At 40.8% G+C, this 27225-nt stretch overlaps 1 protein-coding gene across 5 annotated transcripts; it reads left to right on the forward strand.

The window, feature by feature from the left end:
• The first annotated feature begins 27 nt into the window (after positions 1 to 27).
• On the forward strand, positions 28 to 27136 carry CILK1 (ciliogenesis associated kinase 1). Of its 5 annotated transcripts, none has more exons than XM_027725759.2 (14): positions 28 to 416; positions 5697 to 5955; positions 7831 to 7885; positions 9402 to 9523; positions 11534 to 11613; positions 13935 to 14067; positions 14493 to 14664; positions 15217 to 15384; positions 17717 to 18013; positions 19055 to 19245; positions 19787 to 19941; positions 21086 to 21214; positions 22941 to 23054; positions 23495 to 27136. In XM_027725759.2, exons 2-14 carry the CDS (start codon positions 5855 to 5857, stop codon positions 23647 to 23649), a joined length of 1872 nt encoding a protein of 623 aa, XP_027581560.1. In that variant the 5' UTR covers positions 28 to 416; positions 5697 to 5854; the 3' UTR covers positions 23650 to 27136. The 5 variants fall into 5 exon arrangements, with proteins under 5 accessions (XP_027581560.1, XP_027581735.1, XP_027581471.1 ...); XM_027725934.2 differs by having other exon boundaries at positions 5776 to 5955; XM_027725670.2 differs by lacking the exon at positions 28 to 416 and adding an exon at positions 2306 to 2426.
• Positions 27137 to 27225: the final 89 nt, after the last annotated feature.

The raw sequence follows: 27225 nt of genomic DNA on the forward strand, positions 1-27225 counted from the left end.
CCCAGGGGCGGGAGCCGAGGGAAGGCGGTGATGTCTGGGAACCGCGATTTCCGCTGTGACCGCGGTCAGGCCAGGGCCCTGTCACAGGCGGGTTACCGACGGGGTAACGAGCGAGCGCTTAGTGCCGCCGTGGAGAAAACAGTGGTGCCGAGGCCTTTGCATCTCGTGGCCCCTGTCCTTTGCCCGTCCAGCTCTGTGAGCACAGTTACCACCTGCTGTCAGCACACGCCTCGTCAGGTTTTCTAAAATAGGACTAAACCTATTTTTCTTAAAGCGTATTTTTCTTAAAGTCTTTTTGTTCTAGAAGAAAACCATGTGTATGAGTCTTTATGTAGGACCTGTGAACCTCTGTGCTTATCAGCTGCCCTGAGTGTTTTCAGGAGGAGGAGGTAGAAGTGTGTGTTCTGCAGGGGCAGGTGAGCACTCGGGTTCCTTCGGGCAGCGGGAGCAGGGAATGGGGATGCAAGGGCTGTGGGAGCTGGCACCAGCAGTGGGTTTCAGATCCAGGTGCCTGTAGAGCTGCTCTGCGGAGAAGAGAGTGTGAGGGCCAGGGGAGCTGCCTGACAGACCAGTGCCGATCCCTAGCTGCGCGGGCGGGGGTGGTGGGGAGCTGGGGGCACTGGGTGCTACTGTCACGATGGCAGGCCCTGTGTGAACAGATGACATGGCACAGCAGCACCACTTGAGGTTTTGAGATGAGGTGATCAAGGCCACAACTGGTTATCATTAGTGCTGCTGCTTGTTTGAGGTTGTAGTCAAAGCTGCTTTTCTCCTGCCTTGGTGTGCCTCTTTGGATATTAAGTATTAGATATTAGAAAAAAATCCTTTACTGTGAGGGTGGTGAGGCACAGAGAAGCTGTGGATGCTCCATCTCTGGAAGTGTTCAAGGCCAGGTTGTATGTGGGTCGGAGCAACCTGGTCTAGTGGAAGGTGTCCCCTGCAGGCAGGTTGGAAAGAGATTATCTTTAAGGTCCTTTCCAACCCAAATCATTCTTTTGGGAATGAAGAAACCCTGCCTCTAAAAACAGAAAAATAGTGTCCTACAGCTGTCACTGGTTGGGTGCTAATACATGGTTGTGCACGTGGGATGTAACAGAGGTGGCTTAAAACGGAAATCTCTTGTGAGTAAGTGTACACTGGTCCTCCAGGCTTCTCTGTGAGTCATTCCTGTCTGTAGGAGAGAATTTAACTCTTTTTCTTATTATTTATTCATGTAAATGTAAAGACTAGCCTCTGATTAGATGGAGGAGTTAGAGGGGCAGCATCCAGAGCTTTGTTTTTCCCCACATCTTTTTTAACAAATTGTCAAATGCTGTGCTCCTGAATTACAGTGCCAGCTCACCCTGTCTTTGGAAACCCTGGGAAAGAACTTTATGCTTTACTTGTAAAAACTAAATGATGAAGTGTAAAAAGAAGATAAGACTTGCTGAATCACTATTACAGTCAGTTCTGATAACCAAATACTTGAGGCCAATTTTTTGTTCCTTGTTTCCCTTTTTCTGCCCCCCTTCCACTATGTCTTAGGCTGTCAGAGCCAGGGAGACCTGCTGGTGCTCAGGTGAGGAAGACTCAGGCCCTCCAGCAGCACTTAAATTGTTGATATTCTTCCCATTTGTTCACAATCTGGTATTTCTGTGTTCCAGTTTTGTTATTTAAGCTTCTCTCAGGGATGTCAGAGAGGCTGGTCATCAGCATGGGGTTTTTGTTTGGCTGGGTTTTGTTTTCACAGAATCACAGAATTGTTAGGGTTGGAAGGGACCTCTGGAGATCATCCAGACCAACCCCACTGCAAAGGCAGGATCACCTAGAGCAGGTGACACAGGAATGTGTCCAGGTGGGTTTTGAATGTTTCCAGAGAGGGAGACTCCACGACCTCCCTGGGCAGCCTGTTCCAGTGCTCTGCCACTCTCAGTGCAAAGTTCTTCCTTATGTTGAGGTGAAACTTCCTGTGTTTTAGTTTATGGCCATTGCTCCTCGTCCTGTCGCTGGGCAGCACTGGCACCGTCCTCTTGGCACCCCCTTTTGAGATATTTATATGCATTAAAGAGACCCCCTCCAAGTCTTGGCTTCTCCAGATAAAACAGGTCCAGCTCCCGCAGTCTCTCCTCGTAAGAGAGATGCTCCAGAGATGTTTTGGTTTGTGTGTTGTTATTTAATTTCGTTAAAACCCAGCTCAGCGCCCCCTCTGCGCGGGGCCCGGCCCGGCAGTCGTGAGGCGCTGTCCCCCCCCGGGGAGCCCCGCCGGGCGGGGGCCGGGCCGGGCCGGGCCGGGCCGGGGGTGCGGGGGGCCGGGCCGGGGCCGCGCCATGGGCCGAGCGAGGGCCGCCCTGGGCCGCAGCTGCTCCGCGGAGCGGCGGGGCCGCGGCGCCGCCATTCGGGGCCTCTCCGCAGACCGGGCTGGGCCGCAGCAGGGAGACGCGTCCGCGGTGAGTCCCGCCGGGCACGGGCATGGCGGGGCCAGGGACCCGCGTTCCCGCACGGCGAGGGACGGGAGCGGGGGATCGGGCGCCGCCGCAGCGCGGAGGCCGGGCCGGAGCCGAGACTGGGCCGGAGCCACCGCTCGCCTTCCCGTCATCGCGCGTCTGCCTCCGGGCTGATGCCGCCCGCGGCTCCTGCCTGCGTGTGCAGCTCATGGGGCACCCCCAGAGCTCCCTCTAACAAACACGGCAGCCGCTGGGACCGCACCGATGGGCACCCGCGGCTTTGAGCCGCGCCTTTCTCTGTGCATCCTGTTCGAGCCGCGCCTTTCTCTGTGCATCCTGCTAGTAACGCCTTCGGGTTATTGCCAGAGCACAGGACAAGTTTAAAAAGACACATGATGATTGTTTACTGTTTGTGTTTCTCAGCTGCGGCAGAGTGATACAGTTTCGCTTTCAGTTCTCGGCGCTTTAGCCCTTCAAACAGGAGCGGCTACTTATTTAAAGGGTACTTTAACGAAATCATGAGTTTGAGTTGTACATAGAGTCGGAAAGAGGTCTCGATACAGTGAATTAGGCTTGCTGGTAAAGGGGCTTTGCTGGCTGATTTCTGCGGGGAAGAAAGTTGAGGTACAGTCTGAACACGGTGTTACAATATGGTGAAAATAAAGGTTTTTACGTTTTACTTTTTAGTATCAACACACTCCAAGATATTTTTGCAGTTTATATCCTGTAATGATGTGAATTTGCATAGATTGTAGTTCTAGACCAGAATCTAGACTAGATTATACATGTTATAGCTGTGCAAACTGTGTGTTAGAGATTCGTTCCCTTCACAGTGATTTCAGTGCAACAACTTTGCTATTAAGCTCAACAAGAAATGGTGATGATTCAGTTAACCAAAGACTTTATTTAGGTTTTGTTCAGGGAGGTTTTGTATAGGTGGATTTGTGCTTCCATAGGAGCTATGTTAACTTCTGTACATCCTGGCTTTAACATACATTCCTCACTGAAATCTCTGACAGATTGTTTTTTCCTCTCTGGGATCTTTGCCTCCCCTTCATGCCTCAAAAATACTTCAATTAATTTGACTGTTTTGGTCACATTTGACACCAGAACTGGATTCACAGAGATAATTTCTTACAAGTTCTGTGAAAATTGGTGGCCATGGAAAGGAGAGGAGCTTAAATTAGTATCCTCAGTAAGGAATAGGCAATTACGTTTCCACTTTATCTGTTCAAGAGATATCAGACAAACAATCTATGCATGAAAGCCATTGGTGATTATTACAAGCAATATCATGTGCTAGTAGTGTTATGCATATTTAGGTTTACTGTAGTTATCAAACCCAAGGCACTCCTCCGCTCTTCACTCGCAGTCCCCTGGAAGGGATATGTGAATGGTAGGCCAGGGACAGCATAGTGTTCTCTGAATTGTAAGCCATCGTATCTGTTATGATTACAATTTCAGAACTCTGTCATTAGGGGAATATGTGCTGAAAAGTCCACAAGTCCCATCCGTGTTGATTTGAAATTACTATATAATAGTATTTGTTTGGCTATTAATAAATATTACCTTTGCTGACTAGGAGAACATGCTAGGCTTTGTCGTCGTTTGAAATTTTTTGCTGAGGATCTGAATAAAGGCTGAGGAGCAAAGGCTTCTGAGCTGTCATCCAGTCATTGACCAGCTGGAGCTGGTCAGCTGACCAGCTTTTTAACCTGGATGCAGACCATTGCCTAAACATGGCTTTATGCTATGCAGGTGCACAGCCTGAAAACCAGCCAAAAAGAAAGTGGTACCCCAAAGTGCCTTTCTTACAGACAGGCTCTGTGTTCCTTGGCAAGCAGTACAAAATGTGGGATTATGTCTCTAGGGTGCTCAGTTGTAGTTTTCTCTGGTAGTGTATGGAGAGAAACAGGTTCTGCTAGACAGAAATTCCTCCTGCCTGTCTGAGACACCACACAGTGTCTGAGATAGAGACAAGCTGTTTCTTTTTCATACACAATGTGTAAAATTGTCAAAAGGTGCATTAACATCGTATTTCTAATTTTTTCCCCTGTATCAGTATTAGTGAGGCTAATAGGCTTAGAAGACTGAAAACAAGGGATGTTCGCATCATCTTGCATCTACAGGATTGTGGCTCTGTACTGATGTCAGTTAAGAATTCCAGCAACGTGATCCTATTACTTTTAAAATCATAATGTGGCTTTGTGAAATAAGGCAAAATGGAGGAGAGATATAAGACTGCTGCAAAAAAAATTGTGAAAACGTACTTAAAATATAGTTTACAGAGGCAGAAGTCACCAGCCATGAATATTGCTGCCTTCTTAGAGATGGAGAAAAAGAGAATGCAGGGACAAAACCCTCATTGCAGGGGAATTCTTTTTTATTCCAAATGTGTGGTTAATTTACATAGAATAGATGGCATTTGTTCTAAACTGTAGTATAGGAAATATCAGCAACAGTTACATTAAACAAGGAGGAGAGAAGCTGTGGATACCCTCTCCCTGGAAGGGTTCAAGGCCAGGCTGGATGGGGCTTTGAGCAACTAGGATGCTGGAAGGTGTCCCTGCCCATGGCAGGGGTGTTGGAACTAGATGATTTTTTAAAGTCCCATCTGACTCAAACTCTTCTATGTTTTTTTTGGTTCATGAAATGCCAGGACAAGAAATCCAATAGATAATCTGATGTAACCACTACTTCTACAGACTGATTCAGACGTAGGACTACTGGAGTGAAATACATTTGGTCTTACCTGACATGAATATAATACTCTTCCTCTGAACACTTTATTTAAGGGAATACATATGTCTGGACCCTCTAGCACAGGATCTTATGGAAAGTCAGGAAATTGGTTAAACTGCTGGCAGCATGACTTGTGAGATGGTGACTTACATGTCTGATAGTTTGTCTAGAACAGATTCCCTCTTATCTTACTGTAAAGCTTTTTTTTTTTCTCAATAGCAGACTATTTTCTCCAAGCTGTGAGACTTTATCCTCTGCTTTTAGTAATAGTGGCTCACATTAGGGCTGTCTACAAGCTTGCTGTAAAGTACCTTTAGTGCCTTAGTACCATACGTACCTTAGTACCATAAGACTGGCTGTGGGGAACACACCTCGTTATGTCAAGGTGCTGGCTGGCCTTTTCTGGTGAGAAACCATGGCGAGTGTATGTGTATAGCTAACAAGGTCTGTCTCTTGGAGGAGGGTGGAGTCTGCAAACAAGCAATCTTGGAAGGGTACAGAAATGAAATGGATTATGTTCTGTGCTTTCAGACCAAAGGCTAAGTCTTGAAAACATGATCCCTGCAACTGTTCACACTGTCCTGAGTGCTCTATATTTATGCTGCCACAGAAAGAACTGGTTACAGTCGAAGGAGAAACACAAGAAACACTAAGGACTGACATGCAGTTGCAGCTAAAGTATCCTCATCATGAATAGGTACACAACTATCAGACAGCTTGGTGATGGGACCTACGGCTCTGTCCTCCTAGGGAGAAGCATTGAATCTGGAGAGCTAATAGCCATTAAAAAGTAAGTATTTTCATACGTTACTTAACTGTGGATAGTCCAGGTTTTTCCTTTCTAGGTCCACATCAACTTGGTCATGCTCGATCGAGTACTTCACATTCCAGTGCAGCTTTTGTATATGGAATTGTATTGGGGCAGCATGCAAAACTCAAGTTCCTTGAATCCTCCAAAGCCCCAGCAGAAGACAAAGAGGGTGAGATATATAGGCTCATAATAGTGCTCTGCTACTATGTGCAGTCAAACATGTATTTTGTATATTATTTACAGTATCCTGCAATGCTACTTTGGAATCTGCAGCCTCTTTGCTGCTGCTTATGTGGATCGTACATTTCATGGTTTAATTTTCAAAGTAATGTTAATACTGCAATGATAATGAACACAATGGATCTCATTGTCCATTATCTGTATCTTTATATGCTATTATATCTGTTCATATTAAGATTTTCTTGAACTTCCTTGAGAAATTAATTTAATTTTCTCTGCTGCTTCAGCAGGGATCCTAGTTTGTAAATGGCTTATTTGTCCTAGCTGTGGTAAGAAACAGCTGTAAAGAATTGCAGGCACCTTCCTGAAATACCGACCGCGACCCAGAGTCATACTTATGGAAAGAGCTTTCATTACAGTGCTGTTTTGTATGAACAGTCAATAGCTGGCTTTATCAACTTTTCTAAATCCTCTGTGTTGAGAGTATTTTTCCTGTATCAAACCTTTTCAGAGGCACCTTTCATTTTCGTTTTGCAACGTGGGAGATTCTCAGAAAATTCAGAACAAACCAGAAGATGGTATTCTGTTAGTTTACATGTTAATGCCAGGCCATTATTAAGAACAGAAGTGGACTGGTGGCTGAACACACAAGACAGTAATTGCAGAAACACTGCTTAACAAAAAAATAATTCAGACTCCTTCATGACATGAAGGGCTTATAGTTCTTAAACTATTCTAAGAACTGATTTAAAACTGGAAACTTGCTACAATATTAAGTAATACTGAATTATTCGTAAACCTGGAAAAGACTCAAAGGATGCCTAACTCCATCTGAAATCCACACTCTAAGCAGTTGAATATTTTTCTAAGTTTTAATCTGAGCTCTTCTGTGTGTGTGTGTGTATGTGTGAACCTTTCTCCTGCTGGTCCTAAAGTGTAGATCTTCATTTAAAAGAACTGAGTCTTAATCAAAATGTGTATGAACAGACAAGACCATACGTTACACGCAAATAGTATGTTCAGAGTTATATTCTGTCTTAGGAGAAAGCAAATCTGCCACACAGTTTGTTTCTGTTAGAGGAGAGTTGCTTATAAGCTTGAAAGGGAAGGCAGAATTTGAAAAGCAGTCCCAATGATAGATGCACCTTGCAAGGGAGGGAGAAACATGGGGAGAGTGGACACAGAAAATACACAGAAAATACACAGGAAATACAGCTTAGAGGGGAAAGGTATTAAAATTACAGAGAAAATCAAAATATAGAGAAGAGGAGCAAGGAGAGTATGATAAAATTGGAGACCCATTGAAGTGGTTGGATCTTCGTCTGATTTGTTGTCAGACTCTACTCCACCACATTGTATACTGGAAAGAAAAATAGCATACCCTGACTTGTTGAAGGCTCTCGATTATTTTCAGCAAGATATATAGATATAGATTAATACATACAGAAAAAGGCAACCCTCTGTAATAGTAATTACTATTCAAGTGTAATTCTGTTTGAGTGTGTATTCTAGTAATTCTATTTAAGTGTACCTTGTGAAGTTTTTTGACAAAGGAGCTAACACCTTATACTTTGATGGAAGAACTGAATTATTAAGATGTAATGAGACTTACAGGTCTAAGACAAGCCAATGTTAACTGTGCGTTAATTGTTATTTTCTCCTTTGCTATTGTAGAATGAAGAGAAAGTTTTATTCCTGGGAGGAATGCATGAACCTTCGAGAGGTTAAGGTACTTGTTTCATTCAATGGTTGATTTCAAATTACATGATCCTTGTAACATTTTGGGATAACATCAAATTCTTCCTGTTCATCAAAAACTCCCCCCAACATAAACTGTGGCGTTTGACGTTGCAGTTCTGATTCCTGAGTCTGCATTTGAACGGAATGTATTTAAGTCTTATAAAAATGCTTATTAAATTTCTGTAGTTCTACAGAAAATCATATGATTGTGGAGAGCTGCCTCCTCCTTGCAGTGAGCAGTGTGTGAGTGTGAGCGTTCCTGTCACAACACCAGGAGTTGATTGGTGTTTGTTTTTCAGAGCTTGAGAACACGTGCCCTTTTCACAGCATTAACTTTTGTACATGCAGTTGTTTTTCTATGGTTGGCTTGAGGGCAGACATTTAACATGAAATTCTGATGCCAGCAAAACTTTAGGGGTATGTTCTAAGGACTTCCTTAATTTCTAGTCCACTGTTAAAAACATGCAGAAAACTTAGGTCACTTTTCTTACAGTACCACATATTGGTACTGTGTTGCTGCAGCAAAAATGAATGTTGAATACACTGAAAATCTAAAAAGAAGGGAGAATGAGGATCCACATTTGCTAGTTTTGGCTGGGGTAGAGTTAATTTTCTTCATAGCAGCTTGTATGGGTCTGTGTTTTGGATTTGTGACCAAAACAGTCTTGGCAACACATGTATGTTTTAGTTATTGCTGAGCAGTGATTGCACAACCTCAGGCCTTCTCTGCTTTTCATGCTTTCATGCCAGCAAGTAGGCTGAAGGTAGGCAAAAGGGTGGGAGGGGACACAACCAGGACACTTGAACCCAACCAACCAAAGGGACATCCCATGTGCCATTGTGCTCAGCAACAAAAGCTGTGGGAAGGAGAAAAGGGAAACATTCAGAGTGATGCTGTTTGATTTCCCAAGTCACCATTACACGTGATGGAGCTCTGCTCTCCTGGATGTGGCTGAGCCCCTGCCTGCCCATGGCAAGCAGTGAATTAATTCCTTATTTTGCTTTGCTTGCATGCTCAGCTTTTGCTTTACCTATTACACTGTCTATCTCAACCCATGAGTTGTCTCACTTTCTGCCCTTCCGATTATCTTCCCCATCCCATTTGGGGTGGTGAAAAAGTTCAGCTGCCCACTAGGGTTAATCCATGATACCAAGGAGGACTTTCCAAGATTGTATTTAGTCTTGATTCTAACTTGGCTATTGCCAGTGCAGGTGCAAGGAGAGTGTTTCTGCCAGTAAGAAGTTACTTACAGAGAAAATGCAATTGTTTTGGTGCCTACAGTGATACCAGATAGCTGGCTTTTGAATGACCAGAGTATTGAATTAATGTGTGGACTGTATATGCATCTGTAATACTTGTAGATCTGGTTCTTGTTCTCAGAGCTGTCTGATTAATTAAAATATTGAAGAGTTTTTGAAGTCAATTATTCTGCATCAGTGAAATAAGGTGGGTTTTTTTGTCATTAGATTAAGACCCCTGTAAAATCCTGTTTGTCTTTTTTTAGTCTTTGAAGAAATTAAACCACGCCAATGTAGTAAAGCTGAAAGAAGTTATCAGGGAAAATGATCATCTGTATTTTGTGTTTGAATACATGAAGGAAAATCTTTATCAGTTGATGAAAGAAAGGTAGGTAACAGCATCACCCATTCCTGATATATAACTTGTGTAATGTACTTTTAGCACCCCTTTTACTGTTGAAAGGACTTTGGATCATTTGTTGAGGGTTAGATCACTATGGCTTAAAGCTGCATGCTGCAGTAGGAGCTGTGGCTGTCACCTTTAAGCATATCCCATCCAGTTTAATGAGAGTTTCCAATGTCTCTTCCCAGATTAGCCTGGCAGGTAAGTAGGGTGCTCTTTTGAGAGTTAGGAACTGTGGGCTTTTGACAGCCCTCACACTGAGGAAGCATTGAACCTAGAACTTCTGATTTCTATGTAGGTACTCCAACCATGCTTTTTCTGTAAGAGAGTGGTTTCACCACCTTTCTTCTATGGCTTCCTCAAATAAATTAATAAATGAAAAGAGGTTGAAACAGTAATCCAGAGGGATCAAATTTTGGATTTTCCTTGCAATTTAAGCTGACATGTCAACAGACAGCCCGTTTCATTTGTCAGCATTCTGAATAAAATCTAGCTTTTTTGTATTTTCTGGAGGATTAATAAAGTCTTAATTCTAGCCTTTGGGCCATGATAATATCCTCCAGAGGATAACTAGGGGCAAAACAGTTCCCTGCTTTGACTTATTCTCTGAGGGGGCCATTTTCCCTCTATGGACCATAATTATCAGCCTGGTAGATGACAGTGATCTTCCTTGATTTAACAAAGTAAGGTTATTGTTGTAACATATCTCTGTGAATATTGCATAAAATACTTTTTTAAGCATAGAAATACCTACTATGCATGCACAGGTGTAGAACAACTTGAATTAAATTAGGTTGTATATGGATGCTAATTTTTAACTATATGATATAATGAACTTTGAGGAAATAGTTCAAGTGTTTAACACAGAAACCAATTATCTTTAGGAATTTCATAGAAGTGCTTGATATCCTGTCTCCTTCTGAAAACAAAAAGGGCAGATGTTTCAGAAGGTGCGCTCTGCATAATATTCTCTACAGTTTAGCTAGGGCTTGGACTTGTTAGACATTGTATAACTCAAACCTTTAGGAATGTGATTTATTTGCTTAATTCTTAGTTAAATTGCCAGACTAATTCTTAGTCTTGCTTGAAGGGACTGTACAGGATGTAAGGCTTTCTGCTGTAATTAAAAAAGAAGGGCAAATATGAAAATCTCTAGTAGCTGATCTTGCTTCTGAAATATGTGATAGTCAGGTTTTATTTGAGAGGAACCGAGCTCAGGAAATTGAATAAGGCTCAGGCTATCTTCTTCATTTACTGTTAGGCTTTCTGAATGAAATTGTCACTGATTTCCACCCCAGACCATCTCCATGTGCTGGTACAGAGCTCCTGATCAGTCCGTCTTACCAATTCCATCTTGGTAAGGGGTCTCGCATTAAACCGCCTGTCGTGGCTGATCTTCCCACCTGAATATTATGAGGAGAAGAGCCTCTGGTTTTCAGTGATAGCAGATGAGACTGTTTTTCTCAGATAAGAGAAAGAAGTAGCAAATCAGCTATTAGATAACAAAAAAGGAAAGTCAAAACTACGTGCTGTATATGCTCTAGATGAGAGGCCGGAAGAAACTGTGCATGAAAAGCACTAAATTAACATGAATCCGTGCTGTCTTGGGGAGTGTGCCTCATGACCTGTACATGTCATGAAGTAAAATACAAGCACAAGGCTGGGCAGAGAAAGGATTGAGAGCAGCCCAGAGAAGGGCTTGTGGGTGTGGGTGGATGAGACCTCAGTATGACCCTGCAGTGTGTTCTTGCAGCCTAGAAAGCCAGCTGCATCCTGATTTTCAGTGAACCTCATAGTCTTAACATGACACATAGTCTTAGTATAATATCATTTGGCAGTTCTGCAAATATGTATAAATTCTGATGGAGAAATAAACTACATGAGAGTGCTTAAAATATATCTAGCAGTTTTATTGTCATTGTTATCTTTTATCTTTGGTTCATAGCATAAGATACTTCAATCATTAATATTTACTTCTTCCCTTTTATTCCACAGAAACAAACTGTTCCCTGAGTCTACAGTTAGGAATATTATGTATCAGATCCTGCAAGGGCTTGCATTTATCCATAAGCATGGTGGGTTATGTTTTACCTGTAAACATTTTGAATTAGAGACATATAGTGTTTATGGAAGTATTTTAATGAATACACTAACAAACTATTAACTTTAGGAACAGGAATGATCAAAAGAATGGCACTATATGAGAGGTTCAAATTACTGAGAATATCTATATTTTATAGTTGCCTGATACTTTCGTCTGGAGGTTTGCTCAGTTCCTTTTCTGTAGGTTTCTGTTTTTTCAGACTGGCAGCTGGTCACTCTCAAACTTGTCTGATGTTAATGGACACATTTTGTGATAGATTTAGAGGCCCCCTGAGATTGAGAATAAAGGAGAAGTTACTCTTTTCTCAAACTACATACAGATACCAAGTAAAGCACATGTTCTCTGTAAGATGCACTTAATAAAGTCTGAGTGACAAACAGATTTTGTTGCATGGCATTCCAACTAATTTTTACAATAATGATAAAAGCTGTAGCTGGTGTACCAGCCAGTAGTAACAAGACCCACTTTACTAATAAAAAACCCTCTGAAACGAACACCTTATTTTATTGATAGCTTCCTCACCATGTTTTGCTGACCTCTGCAATTCTGCCTGCTACATACACTGTAGTGTCTGTTGCTGGGCAGCTCTCTGGTTTATCAGAAGAGAGCTAACATCAGTGGCCAAAGTCCTGGAAGTGAAAGGCTTGTAGGACCAGCATTTCAGTTCTCTTGAAGAACACATTTAACTCTGTTTTGCAAAAAATTTTCAATCTAATAGCTTTTTTCACTCATTTAGTGGCACTTGGATACTCTTCTGAAACCAAACTATAAATTCCAGTCTATTCCAGTGAGATATATAATATGTAAAAATAGAAAAATACTGTGATTGATTTGCAAAAATCGAATCCATCTTTTTTAATAAATTGTCAAATGGATCACAACCTTTCAGAGTACCTTTTTTGTTCACAGACCTGCTACACACTAGACTGGTATGTCTGCCAAGATGTTGCAAATCCATAGTTAAAAACATCTGTAAATGCATGGCAAGCCTGACAGGATGGTCTTGATGGTCTTGCGGCTGACAGTGTAAGAATGGGGGTCCCAAGACTCTCTCTACCACAGTTTTCAAAAAAATCACATGAACTTTTTTTCCCTCTCCATATGTCTCTGTTCTGCTCTTGTATGGCATAGAAATGCCTGTCAAATAAACTTTTTACGTTCTTTATCTATTCAAACTCTTAAACATCCATTAATATTTGAATACACAATTGATTGCTCTTTTTACAAGTTTGCCATGAATTAAATTACCTCACAAGCATTCTGTCAGTGCATTGCATGTCTGTGCAGCGAATACAGAAGTGATTGTACTAAATGCCAAGCACAGCCTTGATTGCTCTGTCTGGTACCTTCCCTAAAGAGGCAGTAGTTCTAGCTGGCACCAGAACATCTACCTAATATCCGTAGGAAGGACACAGTCTGCTGGTTAGTAGATATCTACAGCACTGTGTATTCAATGCTGTCATACATTACTCTAACAAACAAAATTTAATATAGTTATACCGGGCAATGTAGACACATCCCATGCGAATTCTCTGTAGGAGCGTATTCAAAGCCGTGGGAAAAATAAGCATGTTGGAGGGTCTCTGAAAATGAGGTTGTAGAGCTCTGCTAAGGTACTACAAAGGGAGCTGTGTGTAGAAAATGGTGGTCTCAGAGGCCTGCAAGAAAGAAGCACAAGGACAAATTTTCCAGGCTAATGGTGGAAGCAAATTTCAGAGGCAGAAGTCAGTCCTGGTCTCTCATTTGTATTGGAAGAGCTCTTGCCAAATGCTCATTTGTGATCAGGTTTTGCTGAATGTAGGGAGCACTAAAAAAAACCCACTGAGATCCTCTGATAGGATGATGAATAGCTGAGTGCTTGCAGGTTGTTATGATCTCAGATTTAAAAAGAAATTCAAAATGAAAAAAACCCTTGTTTTAATTTGTATTCTGTTTAAAATACCATTTTATATAATGTATTGATATCTTCATTGGACAGTTTTTGGTTAGAATGAAACTAACATTAAATGGTGTAAATTTTTTTATGTTAAGGAAGTGTCACTTGAAAGGGAACTGTCTTGACTGAATGCTCTGAATTGTTTTAAGATAGTCAACTTGTGTATTCTGTTCTTCACAGTGTGACTGAATAACCATTGTACTGACCAGCTCTGTTGACCGCATAAGACTTTGATCTCTATGTGGTGCTATTCCTGCTTCAAAGCTAAGAACTAAAGCAAAACAATCCAGGTGGAAAATAAAGGATATGGCAGTGGGTGACATTGCAATCACATCAATATTTCATTTGAATTTTAGGGTTCTTTCACAGAGACTTGAAACCTGAAAACCTGCTTTGCATGGGACCAGAACTTGTGAAAATAGCAGACTTTGGTTTAGCCCGAGAAATCCGATCTAGACCTCCATACACCGATTATGTATCCACAAGATGGTAAGTGCTAGTACTCGCCTACATTGTGGGAATTTGCAATCAACCCTTTAAAGTAGTACAGTATTGAATTTGTGCTGATTGTAATACCACTTTTGATGCCTCCTCTTTATGAAACTTTTATTTAGGCTTGGCATAATTCTAAAAGCTTCAGTTAGTGCAAGACAGTTTACAGAGGGCAACAGCACAGGAACAAAGAGGGAGGTGGTAAGGTAGATGAGATGCTGGGATTGCTGCATGTCAGGCAGAAGAGAGCTTACAGGAGCTTATGTATGTTTTAATTAAAAAAAAATAAAGTCATACATATAGGATAGGAGCTTTTTAAGGGATGTTTGCTCTTAACAACAAAGAATGATGAGGTAAGTGGTTTCATGTATGTCTGTTTGAATTGCGTTGATGGGATTTGTTTCTTCTTTTCTTTCTTACAGGTACAGGGCTCCTGAAGTCCTTCTGAGATCCACCAGCTATAGTTCTCCAATAGATATTTGGGCTGTTGGTTGCATAATGGCAGAAGTTTACACCTTGAGGCCTCTCTTTCCAGGCGCCAGTGAAATTGATACTATATTCAAAATTTGCCAAGTCTTGGGGACGCCAAAGAAGGTAGCTAAAGTGACATTCCACACTGCAATAGTACTAGAGCTGTTCTACAATGCAGAATGGCACAGTAGCAGTAAGCATAAAAGTAATAAATTTTCCTGCTTACTACTAATTTATGGTATTGATCTCAGATACAGTAAACTAAATTAAAACTTATTTTCTGTGTAATAAGCATTATTTAATTATGCTATAAAACCTGACATTTAGAGGAGGAGAAATAGAACCCTGAACAAAGTCTTTACACTGATTTCATTAGGTGGAAATTTCATTTCGTCTTGCACATCGCATATAAACCCGTGGTTTAAGAGGCTAAAAATGGGAATCATGGCAAGACTCCTGTCTCCTGATTCCATTTGCATCTTTGGCTTGGTCAGGTGTAAAGCAAAACTTACCTCTCACCAGAGGTTTGTGGTGAGAATTCCCAGTGAAATCTTCAATACAGTCTAGAGGAAGCTGTCACAGTCTATTACTGATAGGAGAATATACGCTGCTGTGCTTAAGCACTGATATTTTACAGCTGAACTTTTTCTGTGACTGGAAATCTCATTCTTCCAGAACGACTGGCCTGAAGGGTACCAACTCTCAGCTTCCATGAATTTTCGCTGGCCTCAATGTGTACCTAACAACCTAAAAACTCTCATACCTAATGCAAGCAGTGAAGCAGTGCAGCTCATGAGAGACATGTTGCAGTGGGACCCCAAAAAGCGGCCAACAGCTAGTCAGGTTTGATTTTGTTTTCTTTTTCTTACATGTGCATGTGATGTTTCCTTTCATTGCAAGGCACTGTATACAGACAGTCATTTAGCAGTTGCTTGGGGCTGCAGTTCTTAGAAGGGAGAAGAGCAGAAGCCAAGAACAATTTGCAAAGCAAAGGTTGGTAATTAAAAGAGAGTAATCAGCCTTTGCATGCAACTTAAGTGCTTGGGGTGTGTGCTCAATGATCAAAGGTGTGACTGCAGGATGTGTAAGTACACCTGAATTAAGTATTATCGAGTCACTGTGAATAGCAGCAGAGCGAAGGGAGGATATATGGCTGAAGGCTCTGATGCTGTTCTTCATTGCTATTGATACATGCCGCAGAATCACAGGAATCTGATCCAACCCCCTTGCCTTAGGCAACCTGTGCCAGTGCTCAGTCACCCTCACAGTAAAAAACTGTTTCTTGATGTTCAGAGGGAGTGTCCTGTGTTTTAGTTTGTGCCTATTGTCACTGGGCACCCCTGAGAAGAGACTTGCTCCATCTTCTTTGCATCTTTGAGTTTTTGCATACTTTGATAAGATCCCCATGAGCCTTCTCTTCTCCAGGCTGAACTGTCCCAACTCTCTCAGTCTTTCCTCATATGTGAGATGCTCCAGTCCCTTAATCACCTTTGTGGCCCTTCGCTGGACTCTCTCCATTATGTCCATCTCACTCTTCTGGTGGGGAGCCCAAAACTGGACACAGCACTCCAGGCACGGTCTCACCTGTGCTGAGCAGAGATCACCACTCTCAGCCTGCTGGCAACACTCCTGCTCATGCAGCCCAGGATACTGTTAGCCTTATTTGCAGCAAGGGCATACTGGTAGCCCATGTTCAACTTGGTGTCTACCAGGTCCTTTCTGCAAAGGTGCTTTCCAAGTGTTTGATTCCAGCATGTACTGGCGAATGGGATTAGTCCTTCCCAGGTGCAGAACTTGGCATTTACCCTTGTTAACTTGAAGTTCCTGTCAGCCTGTTTCTCCAGCCCGTTGAAGTCCTGACAGATGGCAGCATGACCATCTTGCGTATCAGCCACTCCTTCCAGTTTTGTGTCGTCAGCAGACTTGCTGAGGGTGCACTCTGCGCCACCATCAACATCATTAATGGAGGTGTTGATCGGTATTTGCCCCAGTATTGGACCTCTGGGATACACTGATACCTCCTGGCCTCCAACCAGACTTTATTCCACTGATCACCACTCTCTCTGGGCTTGGCCATTCAGCCAGCTTTCAGTCCACCTCACTCTGTTCATCCAGCCCAGTGTTGTCTGGATAAGACTGGCTTTTGGTGGACACTCTCCACTCAAGTGCAGTGCAGATGTGTCCCAACGTCCTGTACGTAAGCATTGCCCAGGTCATCAGTATTGCACGTGCACCAGATGATGGTGGTGGTCGTGGTGGTGGTAGCCACTGCTTTCAGACACCAGTACTGTTGTGGTAATAACCAACTAATTAAATAAGCAGGGCACCTTTGGAAAAACAGATGTGATTCTGGATACAAATCTGACTTGACTTCGATAGGACCATAGCTGAACCTTTGTGATTCAATTAGACCTTCAGTATAAATTGTAATTAAAAGCTTTAAAGCCAATTAAAGCAGTTAAAAAATGAAGTAGATTAAGAACTCTCAAAAGTAATGAAAAGCACAAAATACTATATTAAGAGCACTAGCAAATGTTTTACAATAACATGCAAATGGTGAGTAATCTGAGCTTTTAGAAGTTTTTTGTAGTGAGAGGTCTTTGGGAGGGGAAGACCTGAAACAGCAAGATAGGCAGAGATCACTTGCCTTTACTAACAACTCCTTAATTACTTGTAAGGCAGGATAAAAATATTTTTACCAACATGTCTTTTGGCTAATTTTCATAAAGGTTATGTTTCTTTCACTCAATTCAGTCTTGGAACTGGGGGATGGAAGAGATGGGATGTCTCTGGGGCCATTAGAGTTTTGCTGGCTGAATCTGTGACGATGGTGTGTGTGTTTGCACATGTGCATGCCCACAGAGATGAAGATACAGCACATAATGAAACATGCCTTAAGATGCCATATACCTGGTTAAGTATCTTACTTCTGCAGAACCTTTGCCTTTTGTACAAGTCCGCAGAGGATTTGATAACTTGGTATCTGTGGAAACTTTTCTAGTATTGCATCATTTTTCTGAAGTGGATTGTGCTCTCTAGAATCTGGTGCTAAGAGATGGGTCTTCTGCTGTTTTCTACCCTAGAAAAAAAGGAATCTAAATTTCAACTGAGAGATAGAACTGGGGTAAATTAAAAACTTTGGTTTTCTAAGCCTAATATTTTTATTACTTTTTAGGCACTTCGATACCCATACTTCCAGGTTGGGCATGCCCTGGGTGTTCAGGAATTGGGAAAACAAAAGGAACTGCATAATAAATCATCTCTGCATATTAAGCCTGTCCCTCCAGTACAGCCCCCATCGAAACCTCATGCCCGAATTTCATCAAGGCCTTTTCAACAAAGCCAATCTTCTCAGCACTCAGTGTACCCATATAAGAGAGACAACTCTGGGACTGAGCACAGTAACTACTTACAGGAGGACAAATCTAACCAGGTTCTTCTGCCTGCAATTCACAATAAGGTTCCTCAGCAGGTAAAGGTCCATCTAGCATAAGATAAGCTTCCCGATATGTTGCCTGATTATTCCTAATTATGTTTCTTTTTCTGGTTCACTTTCAGCGTTCTTGTACTTTTACTAAAAGGACAGTGAGCGGGAATAAAAAATAATTACAACTTTCTGCTAGAAACTGGAAGTCTGTTGACATATAAATCTGTTGCTATAAAACAAGGAAGCTGATATCTCATTTCAGAGCCATTTTATGCTTTCCTTTGTTCTAGAGCACCACTTAAAGGATGACACTATGATTTCATATGAGTAAAAAAGAAGTACAGTGTTCAAACTATTAAGGGGATTGATGCCAGAGAGAAAAGTATTGAAGTAAATAGAATTGAAATGAGGGGGAGGAGGCTATTGCCTTCATCCATTTAAGGCATCCAGTTTATTGACTGGGAGTAATAGTCATTTTGGACTACGCTGGACATAGAAAACAGCAGATTCTTCTTTCAGCATAAGAACCCTTTCTGTTGGCTGTGCGAGGAGACCGGATTCTTAAGACAGATGATGAGAGCAAATGCTGCTGAGAGATCGACCATAAATAGGGTCTGCACTGGCCACGAGTCGCACGAGATTGAAATGTACTGGTGAGCCTAAATGACTGAAGAGGCACAAATTTGTACCTACGCTGTCCTGCAAGAGAAGTACATTTTATAAATGTCTAGACACAGGCTTGTGGAAACCTAAATGTGCATGCAGTTTTGTACTCCCAGCATGGGTCTAGAAGTAAAAATTGAGCGTAAGGGCGTTGTTTGGGAGGTGCATATTGAAATATAAATAGAATTGGATTTGAGACCCAAGAAATTTCTTCTTCTGTCAGTTCAAGATACTTTATTGCAGGATGAAATGCAGAAGATAAGTAATAATATGGTCTACGTAATGTGTTCTTAGCATGTTTAATGAAAGATGAGGATTGCATTGTTACAGCTCTACTACTGAGAAAAAAAAGTCCTCTTTGTTCCTTCCACCTGGTTTATGCTCTAAGCACGTGGGTTTGTTTCTTTTCAATCTTTATAACAGAAAACATCTGCTGGGTCTGAGAATATAAATGGTGACCTTAAACCAAAACCCAGGCGAAGATGGGGACATCTTGCTAGGACAGTGAAGAGTTCTGAAGACTGGGATGACTTGGAAGACCTTGATTTCAGCTCTTCCATCATAAGAATGGACATGAAAAACAAGAAGAGGCAGAATGATGAAACTCTTTGTAGGTAAGGGTTTTTTTATGTCCATCTGCTATTTGGTCTATTTCTTTAGTCTTTTCCTCTTTCTTAGTAATGTCGCTCTTCATGCTTTCTATGGATCTAGAAACATATATCTGTACAATTCCATGTTCTTTTTTTTTTTCCCACTGAAAATGATGCTTGGTTTAAGTCTCCCCGAGTTAGTCTTTGAATATATACTTTATATTTCACTTGTGGACCATTTTGACATACTCCATGCATATAAACTGTTTTGGAGGACTCCAAGCTGCAGTTTCCATGGACTGTACAGAGTAGAGAAAAACCTACTGAGTGATTTATAAAACATTTTAAAAGCAGAATATAAGGGAACTAGAAACACAAATCTGATTTTCAGGGGCACTTGTATGGCTGAAAATATTCCCTGTTGTCTATGTGTTTGTAGTGTGTCAAACACAGTATAAGGAGATGATTTGTGGAGATGAGAAGTTGAGAAGGAGTTGAGAAGGCCAACTGTGGATAAACATGTGGTATAAAAATTGGACTAAGTGTAGCAATTTTTGAATTATAGATTTGAAAGCATTTTGGACCTGAAGCCTTTGGATGCTGTAGGCTCTGGCGCCAGTGCACGAACTTCCCATGCAACCCTTTCACGGCAGGACACTCCCACATTGCGAGTTTCTGCTGCAAAGCAACACTACTTGAGACATTCTAGGTACCTACCTGGTTAGTAAAACATACTTCTTTCTTTTTCTTCCTGCAATTCCAAGAGCAGTATGAAATGGTCATTGGTACCAAATTATTCTGTTTCCTTATGAAGGATGCAACCGGTCTTTTACACTGGAAAATAAAGTCCTGTACATTTATGTCATGAGTGTATAATACCATGAACAACAGAATAATAGTGGGAATATGCTTTGCTGTAGCTTGGAGTTAAATAGAATGTAGGTCCATGTCTCTATAGAGAATTACATGCCTGTCTTCCTGATAACCTCTGCTATACTAAGACCAGCGCTGGGGTGGGATGAAGTATAGGAGGCAGACATGTCTGCCTGTAGTTAAAATGAGGTGTGTATAAATGTATTCTTTTTTGTAATTTCTATTTATAAAGGCAGTGTTAGCTATTCATTCACTTGTTATACTAACACTTCAAAATTAATTAAGTAAACTAGAAGGTATTGTGACTGCAAACTCAGTCTTTTTTTCCTGAAACAATTGACTTTCAAATTGGCTCACTTAAGTACAGTTTTGGTAGCTAAAACTTGTTTTACTAGAGGAGATTGTAAAACACATTGATCCCAAGCCTGCTTTTCCCTTATCATAAATTGTGAGTGCATCCTTGCATGTTACGTACCCTGTTTAAATACGGGATGTATATGAAATGCAAATAATAGGTGACATATGAACCCTACTACAAACTGTTTGCACAATCAGTGGTTTCAGTAGAGACACTAAAGAAGAGTACAATACTATGAGAAATGGAATTGCCATTATTTGCTCTCAAGTTATCTTGTCATTAGGCTTTTATAGGAAGCGTAGATTTCATTTACTTAGCAAGGTTCACCTTCTGTGATTTGAGAATATTTGTGGCCTTGATGTAAGTAAGGATCCTGTCCTGGGATATAAGCAGCCATTGATGCTAGTGGAACTATTTACACTGTGATGTTTGCAGGATTAGGGCCTGTGCCTAGTCATAGCATTCCTGTATGATGAGAGGATGGGAAGCAACCCAGAGAGTTACTGAGAGGGAGAAGGTTTTGTTTAAGTTGAACCGGACATCTGCTGTAAGATTGTGCATCAGGTAGAATGAATGCAAGCCTGTGTGGCTACAGAGATTTCAGCATAATAATCTTTGCATTTTTTGCAATAGGAATAAGCACAAGGAATAGCATAGTCTCCACTTCAAACAAAGAGTCTGTTCCATCTAATCCATGGCCCAGTTCTGGTTTGTCTGGTAAAACTTCTGGTTTGGGAGGAAGTATTAACAGGATGAATTCAGGTAAGAAGCTGTGCTTAACACTCTGAGAAATGATAATAAGTGGTGTCTTTGAAATTCCCTACAGCTGTATTTTGGGGTCACCCATTTCTAAAACAGTCAGCTCCGAAGGTACTTGCTACCTTGTCTTTTCTTTCTGATAAAATCAGTTATGAGCACTGTTGCCTAGATTTGGAGACTCCCTGAAACTGAAACATAGTCATTTCTTTTACTGAATCCCCAGAAGTCTGTTTTGAAGTACCTCATGCATAGAAGGTTGGACAGCTTAGGTATGTTCAGCTTGAAATACTTAATCTTGCTTTCAGTTTCCCTCTTCAGTTTTCATAAGTCATATTTTCTGGCTTCCAAATTATTTTAGCCCAGCTGGTGCATAAATGACTGTCAATAGAGGAGGAAGCTGGTCTAAATCCATACACACCACTCTTGTTACATGAATAAAGCAAAGAAAATCTATGATCATGTCTTTTAATTGATGTTGTTTAAAATAATGAAATAATTGTAGCTTAAAAAATTCAGAAAAAAAGCAAAACTCTTCAATTTTTCTTCTTCAGGTTTTTTGGGCATTTGGTATTTCAGGTATTTAATCACTGTTGTTTGATTTGAAGTAATTAATTTGTAGATGTTTACATTAGATTTTACCAGATATACTTAAACATGTTGATGTTTCTAGATTGTATCTGTGTATTTCTTTTCTAAACCTTTGCTTCAGGTTTTCATGTGATGTTACAGTTCTGCAGTGCCCTACTTATTTTGAAAATGTTTGGTTTAGAAAATTTGTATTGAATCTTGGCCCAAAGAAACATTTTGGGTCTTTAGAAACTCTGGTTTAAAAAAAAATAAGAAACTTAAAATTTTTGATGTAATTAAATCAAAAATTGTTCTTTCTTAAAGAGTCAAGATGGGAGGACGTTGTAAATAGCTAAACTACATGAGAACCTTTATATATATAGTACATATTTCATTCCTGGCTATTATACAAGTTTTTGCTGCTTTTGTAGCTGCGTAGGATATCGTTAGATTTTTCCCTTTTTTATTTATTACCATCATTTCCCACAATATGCTTTGCCACTGCTCTAGTACATCATAGGCATATATGCAATGGCTCTGGTCTGTGCATGCTAACTTGTTTAGTGTCCCCCTCTGCTACAATCTAGACTCTAGATTGTTTTGTTCCATTTTCAGTGGCTTATCCATTTGACAGGTCAGTCAAATCTGCTCCTGCTCATCTCAGGGACAAGTTTTGTAGCTGGCTTTACAAATTTGGAATGTGAATCTGTACCACATTTTTAAATTGTGCTCTCACTGGGCTTTAGTAAGACCTTGGTGTAGCACCAGAGCCCCATATTTCACTGCATAGAAATCAAGAGTGAATATATTCATAGGACACAGTTGGTGAAAGTCAAACAAAATAATTCTAAGTAAAATGCTAAGCTTTGAGAACTTTGAGAAACCTTGAAAAGGCTGAGATGTCAGGGAGAATTGCAATTCTCCCTGACAGGTACAATTTGTACCTGTTTTCCATTTATCTGTAATGCAGTCTGATGCTGAGAGTTTTGTGAATGCAGGTACATATAGGAGCTGTGAATTTCTAGTGTCTTCAGTTAAGTTCTTGTTTTCATCAGTCCGTGATCAGGCCTGGTCTTGAACATGACCCATCAGTGCACAGCTTTGTTGATAATGTGGGAGATCCATTGTGTTGAGCTCAGGTGTTCCTTGCCATTTCTTTCAGGGCCCATAGGATCAAGCGGTCTAACTAGTGGTTATATCCCTTCGTTTCTGAAGAAGGAAGTAGGTTCTGCTGGGCAGAGGGTTCAGATAACACCAGTTGTGGATCCATCTTCTGGTAAGTATAGTACCAAAGTTCTCTTGGTCCCTTGCTCTGTAATCCATGCTGTATGTATGCAGCACTGAGCTACTCATCTTTGCTTTAACTGGAGCTATTGTTTATAACCTTGCAGAATTTCATATAGAGAAGAATGTGGTTTATTTTTACTTCGTTTATTAAATAGTTGGGTTTATCTACAGAATATTTCAGGGGGACCTAGAGGTTAGTGTGAACCAACTGACTGGCACAGAATTCACTTGTCAAATCAGTGATGTAAATACTCCTTGTCTGCTAAAGTTTAAGGCATTGGATCCACTACTGTCTCACATCAGCAAATTCTAATAAAAAAGGAGGCTTATTTCTTGAAGAAATAAGGATCTGGGCCTGCATCCAGTTGCTGCTCAGTGTGGGAGCTCTCACTGAACCTTTATCTCACATCATTTTCTTCTGTCCTTTAGATTTTGCTTCTCTGACGTCAGTCAGACCCCATCTGGGATGGCCATCCTTCAGTTCCCCCACAAAAAGCTCCCCAAGGTTAATGCCTCTCCCACCACCAGCTCAGCCGATCCATGGGCGCGTTGACTGGTCTGCGAAGTACGGCGCTCACCGGTGACTGTGGAAATGCTCTCTGACCAGTGCGTGTTGCCCATAAAATGGTGGCCAATGTGAGACAATTTGATTCTGTTTTATATAAATGTACATGTAAAAGAGACAGATCTTCTGTGAATGAGACATTTTGAAGCGTTTTTTTTTACTTATTGCATTAATTTGAATGCAGCCTTGTACCTTTTTGTATAAAAATGTTTTGTTATATAATTGGGTCCAGTTATTTTCATAAAACTGATACATTTTGTATATATGGCTTAGGGGATTTGGCATTTTTATACAATAAATTTTTATAATGAACTTTTAAAAAAATTAACTTTTTTTTATTAGATTGAACTTTTTTATAGAAGTGGATAAAAAAAGCAAAATGGTGCAATATTGCAGTGGAAGAGAAGTACTGAGAAAGGGGCATTCATTAGACATTTTCTGAAGTCTATGTGCTAAATGAAGCTGTATAATTTCAGTGATGCCATGTCTCGATGCCATGCTTCTGTTGTCCTATATTCATTTGCTTCATACTGGCTAGAGGAGTGAGTGACTAACAGTCTAAACTCTCCTTTGCAGTCACTGAGACTGCTGAAAGTCAGTGGGAGGCACTTTCTTTTTAAATTTATTTTTGCCTTTAAAAGGTTTTTGTTGGACTGCTATCCAAATTTACCAAATCTGGGGAATCTTCTTGTTTGGTGGAGGGTAAATACCCTTCTGTAAATCTGTTTTCTGACACAGTGCTCTTTTTTCCTGCTTCAGAGTTGCTCCTTGGCATTGTTCACTATGAAATAGAATGTGGATCTACCCTGTTAAATTCATTTAAATGTTCTAATCATTTCTAAGGAGAAAAATCAGATTCTGTTTCTTCTTTTTCTTTTGTTGTGAATATAAAATCTGAAGACATATTTAAGACAGTATTAACAATTATGAAACTTGTTTCAGAGGAAAAGAATATTAGTGATACAACAGCAACAGAGTTTAAGGAAACATATCTATGCAGCTGACTTTTCACAACTGTCTTAAATCACTTTTGGGAAAAAAAACCCCAAGAACAACCACCCAAAACAATCCAGTGGAAATAAGTCCATTTAAGCTTACTGAAGTTCTTACTCAGTTCTTCTTCACTACAATACATCTTCATTTACAATGTGAAGAATATGTAAGCTTCTGTAAATTAGGCCTGCAGGCTCTACAGGGAAAAATGGGACCTTACTTGGTCCTGTTAAGAAAATGTACAATTCTGGTTGATTTCACAGAAACTGATACAGCCCTTTGAAGAGCAGTTTAATTCAGTTTATAAGAGAGTATGAGTTATATCAGGTTATAGAGAAAAGAAAATAGCCCCATAGTCTGGTTTAATTCTGCTCTGTAGAGTGCCAGAGTCCAGCCATCAGCAGAAGATTCATTTAGATCACAGTCAGCATTTGGCTGTTTCCTGCACCTCCTTCCACAAAAGGAAGATAAACAGTTCGGTGCTGTGGGAGAACCTCTTTTAGAGCTGTGTTTTGGAGCAGCCGCCAAAGCTGAAGTATGCCGAGAAGATGCATCTTCCTGCAGAAGTGTGCAGAAATTCTCATCTTTCTGAGCTCATTGTGTGAAGGCAGATTCTTTATTTATGAGACTTAAATCCAGCCTACAGGGATCAGAGCAGGTACAGTTCTCAGCATCCAGCTGTTTTGTGGGAACTGAACAGTTCCCGTGGCAGTGAGATCCTCTCCATGGGATCTGCCAGCACGCTCAAGGGGCAGCTGCTGTGGACTGGAGACTGAGAATGCATTCTGGCCTTTTCGGTGCTTCCCATGGAGAATTCAAGGATCCCTTCCTATGGGATTTCAAGGAAACTGTACCGTGGAGTAGGGTGCTGGCTCAGTGCTACAGGGGGAACCACAGGGAGCACTAGTTACTGTTTGCTCTTACGAGCTCAGTCCACAGTGAAACAGTACAAGACAAAGAGGGAGCAAAAGTGTGCATGTAAGACTTGCACATGCCAAAGACATCTTATGTGTCCCTCTACTCTGTTATCTGTGCATAGCAAGTTATGCATAGCCAGTGCATAACTCCAAACCATACCTAACTGCTCCCAAAGCAGTGATGCCAATGCTTAGCAGTAAAGTAAAGCAGCCATTCAGTTTCTAAAGCATATGCTTATGGTGTCTATGGGTAAGTGGAAAGGGAAATATGTATATTTATGTTAGAACTGGAAAGATAGTTGTTTCTCTTGGTGGAAATAATATCTGTATTTATATCTACATATAATTTAATTTATTTTATCTCTGTCTCAAGAATGAACACCCTGAACCTACCCTAAATATCCCTAGACTTAAGTAGGCAATTTAACTAGTCTGGTCTGTACACTTACTTTCCACGAGTAGGAGAAAGAGATGAACAAGTCATGAGAACAGGCTGCTGAGGCTTGGATTCATCATACATAAGTGTGAGCTCCTTTGTTAAGAGCTGACTCTTTAGACCTGTGGTGAGTGAGAATCATCTCAAAAGAAATCTGTCTCACCTGAGAACTTACTAGTGCTCTGGAAATGCCTGTCTCTCTCCACTAAGGATGGGGACAACTCAGAGATTCAAATAACACAGGATGAATCTGTGAACTTGGCCTGTAATCTCTGAGCCCTTATCAGACCTGCAGTGATTTTTTTGACTATAGCATTCTGGCTTTAGTCAGTCCAGCAAAAAGATTAGAAAAAGACTTTTTTTATTTTGGCATATCTCCTCCTTTCCCAAGGTAAAGTCTTTATTTTTGGAAAAAAAGGTAATAATCTTGATGTTCAGCATCAGTTCTGCCAGTTTTAACTTAGTGGCACAGAAAATTAGCTAAGTATAATGGCAGCACCTGTATCCTTTACTAAGCAAATTTCTACTAAATTTGGAAAAGTTCTTTCTGAGCAGGATGGAGCTGACTAAGTTTATGTATTTTATTCTGCTGTCTCAGTGTGCAATACAGATATGGAAAAGATGGAGGTCCTTGTTATACCAAAATCTGGACAAGCAGCATATCTGAGAATTTATGATACGTAACCTACTACTTTGTGCTTTAATATTTAGCAGGATCTTTATGCAAAACGTTTTTAGAATTGTACTGTTTAGGTTTTCTCAGGCTTAGGTATAATGTATAATAATGACTGTTGGAAATAAAGGAGTCTGACAGTGGATTCATTCACCTCTGTAATCCGGATTTTCCTAAAAGTATTGTGTAAGTGCCATGATGTTAGCCAAAAAACCAAACCCATGCCAGAAAACCCACTTCCATGGTGTTTCTGTATCTAATATGGCTGTTTATATGAGTAGGATGTTCTATAATGTGAGGAGGAAAGTATATACTGAAAGAATATTTTAGAACTTAACGCGGAAGGAAGGGGTAGAATTGTCAGAGTGAGTGAAGAAGTAATGGTTCTTGTTTATTCAGTGTTTTTGTTCAAAAACATTCTAAATGTTTGTTTCACTCCTTCTGTGTCAAGTGTCCTGCCCAGAATAAAGTTACTCTTGAAGAAGTACTGCTGGCTCGAGTCTTGCTCTTTTATTCAGTTTTTAATAAAGGCACTTCAGTTTGCCTTTTGTTTCTTTGGTTTTTAAGTTGTGTGTT

Source organism: Pipra filicauda, unplaced genomic scaffold, assembly GCF_003945595.2.
Source record: "Pipra filicauda isolate LSUMZ 115617 unplaced genomic scaffold, ASM394559v2 scaffold200_size1382263_pilon, whole genome shotgun sequence".
NCBI lineage: Eukaryota > Metazoa > Chordata > Aves > Passeriformes > Pipridae > Pipra > Pipra filicauda.

What these genes read in the sequence shown, in the direction of transcription:
- CILK1 (XM_027725759.2), top strand. Translation starts at nt 5,855, where the DNA reads ATGAATAGGTACACAACTATCAGACAGCTTGGTGATGGGACCTACGGC. An exon ending in ACAATAAGGTTCCTCAGCAG is followed by an intron (nt 18,014 to 19,054) that starts GTAAAGGTCCAT and finishes TCTTTATAACAG; the next exon opens with AAAACATCTGCTGGGTCTGA. An exon ending in AGTTGTGGATCCATCTTCTG is followed by an intron (nt 23,055 to 23,494) that starts GTAAGTATAGTA and finishes TCTGTCCTTTAG; the next exon opens with ATTTTGCTTCTCTGACGTCA.